The following is an 11,547-nucleotide window of genomic DNA, read 5'->3' as shown; positions in this document are numbered from 1 at the left end:
ATAATAATAATAATAATAATGGTAATAATTTACTTCATTATTTCAACATCTCTCATACATTAAGTGCAGCTCAACTGTTTCACAGTCGGATAATTAAATAAGTGCAATAACCGCGCGTGCAGCCTGCTACAGTAGCTCCTGCTCGTTTTCCTGAATGTCACCCCGGGGATTAATAAAGTATTTCTGATTCGGATTAATTACGGTCAGTGCTTCACATGAAAATAGAAGGAATGAACATAATGTTTTGCCCCGTCTGGGGGGGGCAAGACAACATGAAAAAATCCCATTGCCCTCAAGTCCCAAGCAGCAGAGGTAAATGATCTAACCTGAGAAAGGAACGAAACCAAAGCACAAACTGTTACCTCCCAAACTAACAGAACAGGAGAGAACAAGGTTAAATAAACCGGCAATTCACCCCGAGCTCCACTAACAGAAAACTATCTGCGTACATGCTCTAAACAAAGCATTGTGAGGCCGGTTGACAGAGGAGGGAGATGGGTTTGCCCCATTGGGCTGCAGCGTTGCCATCCAGGTGATTATAGCCTATCAGCTGCTGGAGCTGGAAGTCAATCCACCAATCTCCCCCTGCGACGGGCACACACCTGTTTACATAGAAACACAGACACATCCAACACAGACAGTTTGAGCAAAGTAAACAGGACAGGCAGCAAATTACAGCCTACAATAAATAAAGGAGAGAGCCTAACAATAATAATAATAATAATGATGAGAAGAAGAAGAAGATGTAAAGTAAAGCCCACATGATATAAAAATAAACCACACGACATGCACAACATGAGGAAAATAAAACAAGAAAGAGGAACGAGGAACCACTGCAGTCATGTGAGGATCTGACTGGTTATTCAAACCTCTGAGTTCTTTGTCTGATGTTGTTTCTTTTAACTTGAACTAAAGTGTTTGTGAGGACAGCCTGAAGTCTTCACCTCCCTGCAGCAGACCGGGAGGAGGCTGTGTGTGCTGTGGAACAAATATATGTGGGTTAATGGAGCTGTAAGTGTCTCAATGATTCCTCCTGTTTCTCAGAAATCACTTTAATCAGGGACATACAGACCTGAGTGTTGTCCTCTCCACTGTAATGAGTCAAAGCACACAGACCTCTGTGTGAAGGTGGATCACGTGTTTACTTCACTGACCATCAGAGAGCAAACAGGCTGACCACCATCTGTTATATTCATGCACTGCTGACAGCTACATTTACATCAACATGATAATTATAGTAGATCATTATATCTGCTGGACACAGGACTTAAATGTAACGTGAGTACAGAAGGTTTTATTGGGCTGAAAAACTAAACTGTCTCCTGCAGTCAGCCTCCATGTGACAAGGTGCCTGTCACTCTTTGTCTTATATTTAACTGGAACAGACAAACACAGTAAATATTAAAGTCTGTCAGTTGTTTTACAAAGTGGAAGTTGTATTTATTCGATACGATTGTTCTGAGATTTGCAGCTTTCCTTTATATCATCAAAGTGTGTTGATGGTGAATCTTCTGTGTTCTCTGTGAGGTGATGAAGGGTCCTGAGATGATTCATGTGGTAGAAACACATTTATAATATATGTGTTGGAATTAACTGTTACTACTTTTTTTTTTTGTTGGTGATTTGTTATTAAATTTATTATTTCTTTAGAGGACCTTTGAGAGTGACACAACTATTTATTTATTTAGCACTAATGACACATTAGGCTTCATGTACATATTATTGCTTCCATTAAACGGCGTTTCTTTAAAACTCGTTTTCCCGCTTCAGTCTAACTGACGAATAGAAGAAGTACAGAAGGAGTGCTTTGATTGTCCGGCTTTTATTGTGAAGGGACTTAAAAACGAAAGCCACTCCTGCGTCATCCTCCGTCTAACAAGGTGCGTACTCGTCTTTTTCTTTTCACATATTCTTTTAAATAGAATCACAGTAAATATAAAACTCTGTTGAAGTCAGTAGTTGTTGTTTTACAGCTGAAACTCGAACAGTCTGACGCTCTCATGTTCACTAAGTTCTGTTCCGGAACATGAACGGTCCTGAAGCCTTCTATATTATGTTAGGAGGACGTCGTGTTATTTTATATTAAACACGCCATAAGGCTATATGTTTACATGTACTGCGACAGTATCAGTTTATGTGACAAGATATCTGGAATGAGTCCGAGTCTAAAGTGGAAATTCTGCAGGAAATAAGAAAAGTATTCAGGTCGCTGCTGCTGTGAGTCATTTCTGTCTCAGGGTGTGGAAACAAAATGTCTCCGCCCACGCAGAGCTGAAGCGCAAACAGGGACACTCTGAAAAGATCTGAAAGTTTGAAACGGTACAAAGGTGTTTGTTGGCTCCTGAATGATGACTGATGTTAGATTAATGAGGGATTAAGTATTATTAAGTTGTGAAACGTTTAAATTCTTCAGTGCAGAACTGTTTCAGTTTCAGATCAGACATTTTAAAGGAGTTTGTTCTGCGCTCTGTCACGTGATACGACAAAGGAATCATACCGCGAAATGGAAAATAACTCAGACAACACATGACAGAGTTTAAGGGAAAAGTCTGCACACAAGAATAATCCCCGTCTGACAGCCCACATGTCAATCATCCTACAGTTCTTCCTGTAAATGTAAAATCTTAATGTCAGACACAGGAGAGGAGAGCAGGTAGAGAGGAGAGGAGGTAGAGAGGAGAGCAGGTAGAGAGGAGAGCAGGTAGAGAGGAGAGGAGGTAGAGAGGAGACGAGGTAGAGAAGAGAGCAGGTAGAGAGGAGACGAGGTAGAGAAGAGAGCAGGTAGAGAGGAGAGCAGGTAGAGAGGAGAGGAGGTAGAGAGGAGACGAGGTAGAGAGGAGAGCAGGTAGAGAGGAGAGGAGGTAGAGAGGAGAGCAGGTAGAGAGGAGAGCAGGTAGAGAGGAGAGGAGGTAGAGAGGAGAGCAGGTAGAGAGGAGAGCAGGTAGAGAGGAGAGGAGGTAGAGAGGAGCGGATGTTCACAGCGGCTCAGCTCTGAGGACTCTGGATCTTCTGCAGAGGGTCAGAGCTGAAACTCTGGGTTAATCCTGAGGGCTGCTTTCCACCTGTCTGATGATAGAGAGGTATTTGAACTCCTAATGTTGTATGAGTCTGTTTCAGCTGAGCACACCTGTTCCATGTTCTACCTGACAGTCTCTCTGTGTGGTTCAATATTAAACTGAACTCGTGCTCAAACACTGTCAGTCTAAAACAAACGTGTTACAGTCATGATAAGAGACGTCAGTGTAACAGGCCTAGAGTCATTATTTCAGTGTGAACAGGTGTAATTATTGATTCTGTTTTCTAAAGGTCAGGGTTCAAATCTTCTGCACCTGTTCAGGAGAAATGTAAAGGTGCCTCGTGGCCCTGTCTCTTATGAGGTCAGGTGTGTCAGAAGTGATGTGACCTTTATAAGGCTCCGCCTCCAGCTCTACATCCTGCTCATTAACAGAGATCATCTCTGAAACAGGTAGAAATGATAAAGAACTCGTCAGCAGCGTGAAGTGCTTCTTCAGCTGGGGTCATACCTGTGATGTCTTTGAACAGCCTCCTGGTGTCTCCTCCAGGCCTCCTGCAGCTCCACCTGAAGCTCTTCATGAACTCATGCTCTCAGTTTTGTGAGGGTGAACTCTGCGGTGAGGATTTGTGGAAAGATGAAGGAGCTCGTGAGAGGATTCATGTGGTAGAAACAGTTTGGATGTGAAGGAGTTCTTTTTAAAGAGCTGTGATCTGTTAGTAAATGAAACCATGCTCAGAGGGGGGACGTCTCTTTGTTGGACCTGCTGACCTCTCATGTGACTGTGAGCACAAACCAGACCTCTGTTTGTAAGTCTCCACAAATCCATGAGGTTAAAAACACTGAGACCAGTTAATGAACTGGTTCCAGTGAGGAGTGAAAGACTTCCTGGACACATCAGTGTGTCCTCGTTCCCTCCTCCCTCCTCTCTGTTTGTCCTCTGTCACACATTTAAGAGACTCTTCATCCGTCGAGGCGGATCCAGTTAATATTTACTTTGAACTTTGATCACAGAAATTAAATCTGTTTGATGATGCAGCTTTGGGTCAAAGTTCATCGCTCTATAAAAACAGGAGCTCAAAGTGCTGTGAACCAGTTGTGCACCTGGTCGTGTGTGGACTCTTTAAACTGGTTTAAAATCTGGTTTTTCAGCACAAACCTGAGTTAGGTTTGTCATCATGATGAAGAGAGCTGATGATCATCTGTTTCCTGAAGGCTTCCTGAAACCTCTGCATGGATGTTTCCTCTGTTTCCAGATGATCGACGTCTCCCTTCATCCGAACTCTCCGTGTGACGACGTCTTCAGTCCATGAAAACTGTGATCCTGACGAGACGACGATGTTCAGAGGGAAACCAGCATCAGCTGCATCACTGCTGGTAAGATTACTAATTATTAAAGTCAGTTTGTTTATTTTTCTTTTCCATCTAAAGTTCAAAGAAAGTAAAACACAGAAATGAACTGAAGAACTGAAGGTGTTTTTCATCAACACACTGAGGGATGAGCAGCTCATTGTCTCTCACCTGCAAAGGTGTAATGATGACAGTTTCTAACTTTAATGTAGAATAGAGCTGAGCTGATATTTGAACTGTGCTGGACGTGTTTCTGTACATTTAATGACCATTTGACTGTCTGGGTGTCTGCACAGGTTCAACACAGACACTAAGTTCAGTCTGATGTCTGTCCAGGTGTTTGATTTTCATGTTTCACTGACACAAACTCTCTCCTCCTCCCCCCCCTCTCTCCTCTTCTCTTCTCTCCTCTCCTCTCCTCTCTCCTCTCCTCTTCTCTCCTCTCCTCTCTCCTCATCACAGATACTCGTGCTGAATGTCTTCAGAGGTCATGCTCTCACATGTGATCAATCTGAGTATGAGATAGACAATAGATGCTGTCTCAAGTGTCCTCCTGGTAAGATCCACCTGAAAGTTAAAGAGCTCAGATTTACTGATATAATATTTTTTTTAATGCGAGAACATTTTCATGTGTCACTTGAGTGCCTCCTCCTGTAGAGAAAGAGACAACACATCTCCTGTCAGTGCAGCCATGGGCGTGCTGGTCTAAAAATTAGGGTCAGGCATTTTGTTGTTTCGTTCTTGAAGCAGCTGAAAGTTATTGACCAACAAAAGGTCAAAAGTTCATGGTGCAGAATTATCCTGCATTTAAACATAGATCTAACTGGTACATTTTTTTAAGATGCACCTAAGTAGTAGGTTCTCAACCTTTGTTCACGTCACTCCGCTGATTCGGCATTGTGGGTCATTTATGTTTCTTTCAACTCCGAGAGTTTCTGCTGCTCACATAACTGATCTTCGAGCACAATTTCACTTCATGCAAAACAAATCTGTTCCCTTCATTGGAGATTATTTGCTTCTCCATCCTGCAAAAACACCATTTAGAAAGCAACACTCGTGCAGGTGCAGCTGGCTTTTAAAGGGAAAGGGAGATGAGACCCAGCAGCTTTGTGCCTTGCATCTTACTCTACCCCTAATTATGCACCATTTAACCAGCTGGACACACCCTCAACTCACTTTCATTATGCATTTTAAACTATGCACCACAGATCTTTGAAACAGGGAGAGACTGGTGAACATAGGGAAGCATTGAGCAGACAAACAGATTGGGGAGAACTTTATAAGGTGCAGCTGTCAAACTGACAATAAATTAATGTATAAATGCAAATGTGCTTAAGATGAAAACTAAGTTTAGATATTACTTTTTTTTTTACAGGATACCGAGTGTATGGTGATTGTCATCACTTCAGCGGTACTCTCTGTGTGCCCTGCCCTGAGGGACGATTCATGGATCAGCCTACTCAACGCACACAATGCTACAAGTGTACCAGCTGTCATGCAGGTAGATTTCTGGCTGTATTTTTGAAGCCATTGAAAACTAACTGATAACCAAACAGGGCTGGTTACACAAATAGAGAGAAATGTGCTGAGCAAAACAGAGCGAGACTGATGGACGTAAAAGGGACTAGAACGAACGTAAAGAATGTTTGTTCAGAAATGGTGATTTCGCTTTCTGGAAACAATTTCAGCTGAACAAAGGGATCTCTGCCTTCATATTGCCTTCCTCCACATACTGCATGTTAATGTGAATTCACGTTCCATGTAAAATGTAGTTGCATCTGAAACACACACACACACACACACACACACACACACACACACACACACACACACACACACACACACACACACACACACACACACACATGCTTTACTACTCTCTGCTAAACCTAACTTTAGTTTACTCAAAGTGTGACCTACCTGGACATGTTAGCCAGTTACTACAGTCAAGTTTCTCTTTGAAAATGACACCACACCTGAAAAGCTGGCAAAATAATCACAACAAGACAAGGTGATGTTTCCTCAGTAACATCTGTAGTCAAATAAGCAATCTATCTCAGGATCTCACATTAGGACCACACCACATCAGATCAACTTTATTGCAGTCTACTTAAATTCTTTTCATTCTTTCTCTCTTGTTTATTGAAACAACTTTTCTTACATTTGAAGCTTTTAAATTTGTAAATTTAATCAGCTATTGTTCCTCATGAGGTGAGTATCTCCATAATAACCTCTGTGTGTGTGCTGACAGGTGCTGGTTTGAGGATAAAGACGTCGTGCACCAAGAAATCAGACACAGTTTGTGAAACACTGGAAGGATTTTACTGCACAGTCTCTGCAGAGGGCGGCTGTGCAGCAGCACAGAGACACAAGAGCTGCAGACCAGGACAACACATCAGTCAGAGCGGTTGGTGTTCATGTCTGATTAAGATTATTGGTGAAGTTTAAGTTCAGGGGAACTTAGATTAAAGATTAGTGCGGAGAAATTCATGGTTTAAAACATGAAGCTGGTTAGTTATTAAAAAGTGCATCTACAGTCATATAAATATAATTTAAAGAGATTAAGATGCAAAGAAAAACTAAACCTCAGATTCTACATTAGAAAAGCTGCATGTTGCTTTTTCTTTGGCTCCATTCAGTAAAAGTTCCTCCTGAGACACGGTGTGAAAATGAGTTTGTGTTGTATGAAGTGTTTGTGTCATTAAAGTGTCGTCCTGCAGCTGCAGACAGACTGTGATGCTGTCATTGGATCTGCTGACACAAATAAGAGTCAGAGTGAAAGTGAAGGAAATCCTGATTTGATCTTAAGTGAAAGTAAAACATGAACATGTCTGACCTTCACTTTCTCTGATGCTCCGGGTTTAACCACAAACATCAGAGCAGCTGATCGGTGTGTTCACACAGAACATAGTAAGAAGGGCAGCTGCTCTGATGAACGCACACACCTGCACACCTGCTCTGTCACATCCTGATGGAGAGCAAAGGTCCTGTTGGGCCTGCTGTACCCGCTCCGTCTCCTCTCTTTGCCTCGTGGTCGGTTTGACCAAAGAGCAGCTATGAACCATCACACCGTTTCCCCTCCCACCTGTGAAGTGATCAAACACAGGTGGTGCAATTACTCACCTGCCTCATGAGTGCACCTGAAGGCCTCCTGCCTCCTGAAGCTTTGCCTCTAAAACGTTTCTCGTCTGTCACAAAGGTCCCTGTTCTGATTGAAGCATTGAGCATTGCCGTGCAGAGAGTTGGTCCTGTCAGGTGGAGGCGTTAGGTGGAGGTGTCAAACGCAGACAGCAGAAGGATCTGGGTCTTTCTGTCAGAATGATTTGCACACTTTTCTAATCATGTATCACTCTCCTTGTCTTCACGTCATTGGAGCCGTTACACAACAGACTTGAGATGGAGAGGACGATCTAGTTGTTAACTGGCATGAAAACATTGTCGTACATTTCCGTCCTTAAATGTTTGCATGAAGTAAAAACACAGAAGCTGGTGACCTTTGAAGTCTTTTAGTTTGTGAATGAAAACCTCCTCCTGCTCTGCACTTAAAGAAACAGCTGCACTACAACGTCATCGCTCAGAGAGCCTCACGGTTTCTGTTCCTCTGATTCTGAAGCTGTTTGACACTGAAACAAAGACGTGTTTGAGATGTATTCACGTGTCTTTCTCAATAATCTCAACAAACAGATTTAATATATTTAATGTGTAAAACTGAGAGGTGAATATGTGCTGTGTGCAGGAACGTCACAGAGAGACGCTGAGTGCTCCGCCTGCAGTGATGGAACATTTTCAGATGGGACGTTTACATCTTGTCAGACACACACACAGTGAGTGAAGCTTCACATCAGACAGGGACACACCTTCATGAGTCCATGAGCTCCGACAGGTGTTCCTCTAATAAATGTCCCTCTGTCATTACAGGTGTGGAAAGTATCAACAGCTGCTGATAGCAGGAACAGATTCAACTGATGCTCAATGTGAAGAACCTTCAGGAAACACAGCAGTGTCAGTCGGTGTTGGTGTTGTTGCTGTGCTTCTTTTTTTAGCAGCAGCAGTTTTAGTGTTTTATCACAGAGAGAAGATAAAACGTCTATTCACAGGTAAGATTTTCTCTGTGTCAATAACAACTTGATCATGTTTTGATAGATAATACTGTCTGTGACATCATCAAGTTTTTATTCATTATGTTTTATTACAGGGATAAAAAGAAAAGCAGAAACTCACAAAGAGGTTTGTTTTATTCTGTCTTTACTCTCGACCCATTTAACAGTAAAATCATTAAATGATGTCACTCATTAATATTTCTCTTAAAGGAACAGAGGAAAAATGGAACACAGGAAAGGATGATGTCAGACATATCAGAGGATCAGCTGGTGAGACAGCAGAGTGTTCCTCTGACATGTTCACTGACTGACTCTGTCAGGTTTTATTAAATGTTCCTGTTATAAATAAATCTCTTCTCTCCTCAGGAGGTGACAGAACAAGCCTAAACATGCTGACAGTTTTTAGGACACTGCAGAGTGAATGTTCTCCAGGGTCCAGTTATTATCAGCTGGACTCTGGTCCGTTGTCTTTGCAGTGTTCATAAAAGATATCAGTTGGAGCTGAATTTCCTGACCTACAGGTCTCCAGTCTGCATCACGGCTGCCTTCACAGCCAGGCACCTGTCGAGCAGCACCAGCCATGACTAAATACATGGACCATATCAGTGATTGTCAAGGACACATTAGTTTGGGGCAATGGCCTCAAACCAAACTCCAGAATTTGCAAGTGTTGAAGTCCACAGACCCTCCTTCATAATTTGTGGCGGCTGTGGCTCAGTGGTACAGTGGGTTGTCTCTCAATCGGGAGGGTAATTCGATCCCTGACTGCTACAGTCACATGTCGAAGTGTCCTTGGGCAAGACACTGAACCCCAAACTGCTCCTGGTGGCATAGCCAATAGGCCTAAATGTGTATAGATTTGATTGGAGATTGGCACTTAAGCCTTTGCCATCAAAGTGTGAATGAGTGAATATGACCTGTAGTGTAAAAGCAGCTTTGAGTGGTCGAGTGGTCCATTTAAAATAATTTCTTCTTCTGTGGTCATTTCTTTATATTTGTTCAGCCCCTCGTCTCTCCCTTTTTGAACAATAACCCAGTGGGAGAGGTTGGTGTTGATTCAATCCATCCCCTCATTGATCAAACTCTGTTATTTTTTTATGTCTCGCAGTGTTAGAACGTCTGTCCGGGTCATTCAGCACGTTTTTCTGTGACTTTGCTCTGAGGAATAGTTCTTCTAAGAGTGATTGCTGCTAGCACAGAAGTGCAAACTAAGCTAACTTACTCTGTGTGTATTTATTAGATTTTTCTGGGAGCTGGACAAGCAGCCCATGTTTTTATTAAAATAACTGGAGGTCCACCTTCCTGTGTCATGGCCTCTTTCCTCTGCAAACTACTCAACGCCCCAGCCTTGTATCTGGGAGCATGTTTAACAGTAAATGTGAAGTCTTTCTAAAAGTAGTGAAATAGAAAAAAGGTTCCAAGTTTTGTATCAATGATGGTACATTTTAGACTGAAACACTTTATGTTCATCATGGACAGCTCGAAAGACTCAAATTATTCTCTTAATCATAAATTAGTAATTTTCACGTTGAAATGAGGAGCCTTTGGAACTACGATTCTACAATGACGATTCTGCACAGTACGGAAGCCCTAAGCGGTCATGCACATACATTTTATTGAGTCAGTTTTCCCGTGGTATAGTTAGGTCCATAAATATTTGGACAATGACACAATTTTCATCATTTTGGCTCTGTACACCACCACAATGGACCAGAAGTGAAACAATTAAGATGTGCTTTAAGTGCAGACTTTCAGCTTTTTTTGAGGGTATTTACATCCAAAACAGGTGAACGGTTTAGGAATTACAACAGATTTTACACATGATACCCCCTTCCTAAGGGACCAAAAGTAATTGGACAAAGTAATATAATCATAAATCAAGCTGTCACGTTTAATATTTGGTTGCAAATCCTTTGCAGTCAATGACAGCCTGAAGTCTGGAACCCATAGACATCAACAGGTGCTGGGTTTCGTCCCTGGTGATGCTCTGCCAGGCCTCTACTGCAACAGTCTTCAGTTCCTGCTTGTTCTTTGGGCAGTGTCCCTTCAGTTTTGTCTTCAGCAAGTGAAATGCATGCTGGACTGGATTCAGGTCAGGTGATTGACTTGGCCACTGCAGAACATTCCACTTCTTTGCCTTAAAAAACTCTTTGGTTGCTTTCGCAGTATGCTTCGGGTCACTGTCCATCTGCACTGTGAAGCGCCGTCCAATGAGCTTAATGACACTTCAGAATTCATCCTGCTGCTTTTGTCAGCAGTCACATCATCAATAAAGACGAGGGAACCAGTTCCATTGGCAGCCATACATGCCCACACCATAATACTGCCACCACCATGCTTCACTGATGACGTGCTTTGGATCATGAGCAGTTCCTTCCCTTCTCCATACCCTTCTCTTCCCATCATTCTGGTACAGGTTGATCTTTGTCTCATCTGTCTACAGGATGTTGTTCCAGAACTGTGCAGGCTTTAAGATGTTTTTTCAAACTCTGATCTGGCCTTCCTGTTTTTAAGGCTCACCAATGGTTTACATGTTGTGGTGAACCCTCTGTATTTACTCTGATGAAGTCTTCTCTTGATTGTCGACTTTGATCCAGATACACCTCCTGGAGAGTGTTCTTGATCTGGATCTGTTGTGAAGGGATTTTTCTTCACCAGGGAAAGAATTCTTCTGTCATCCACCACAGTTGTTTTCCGTGGTCTTCCCGGTCTTTTGGTGTTGCTGATCTCACCAGTGTGTTCTTTCTTTTTAAGGATGTACCAAACAGTTGATTTGGCCACACCTTATGTTTTTGCTATCTCTCTGATGGGTTTGTTCTGATTTTTCAGCCTAATGATGGCTTGCTTCAGATATTGACAGCTCTTTGGACTTCATATTGAGAGTTGACAGCAACAGATTCCAAATGCAAATACCACAATTGAAATGAACTCCAGACCTTTTATCTGCTTCAATCTACAATCTGATTCCAATTGTCCAATTACTTTGGTCCCCTTTGTGCAAACTACACATGAATAACCAGCTGGTTTGTGGATCATTAGAGTCACGTTTAAAGGTCGACATGAAACTTGAAGAAGCAACAATTT

At 42.3% G+C, this 11,547-nt stretch overlaps 1 protein-coding gene across 1 annotated transcript; it reads left to right on the top strand.

Annotated features, from left to right (window-relative positions):
* Positions 1-4,351: 4,351 nt before the first annotated feature.
* LOC138590349 (tumor necrosis factor receptor superfamily member 14-like) lies at positions 4,352-8,877 on the top strand. The gene is made up of 8 exons (XM_069660967.1): positions 4,352-4,390; positions 4,826-4,919; positions 5,739-5,864; positions 6,615-6,770; positions 8,100-8,187; positions 8,282-8,590; positions 8,674-8,733; positions 8,830-8,877. Exons 1-6 carry the CDS (start codon positions 4,352-4,354, stop codon positions 8,490-8,492), a joined length of 714 nt encoding a protein of 237 aa, XP_069517068.1. The 3' UTR covers positions 8,493-8,590; positions 8,674-8,733; positions 8,830-8,877.
* The last annotated feature ends 2,670 nt before the right edge of the window (positions 8,878-11,547 follow it).

Source organism: Semicossyphus pulcher, unplaced genomic scaffold (assembly GCF_022749685.1).
Source record: "Semicossyphus pulcher isolate SPU_LCO1_2020_fin unplaced genomic scaffold, fSemPul1.0.p SCAF_13, whole genome shotgun sequence".
Classification (NCBI taxonomy): Eukaryota; Metazoa; Chordata; class Actinopteri; order Labriformes; family Labridae; genus Semicossyphus; species Semicossyphus pulcher.
The sequence above is the reverse complement of the archived record's forward strand: the minus strand, read 5'-3'. Positions and strand labels throughout refer to the sequence as shown.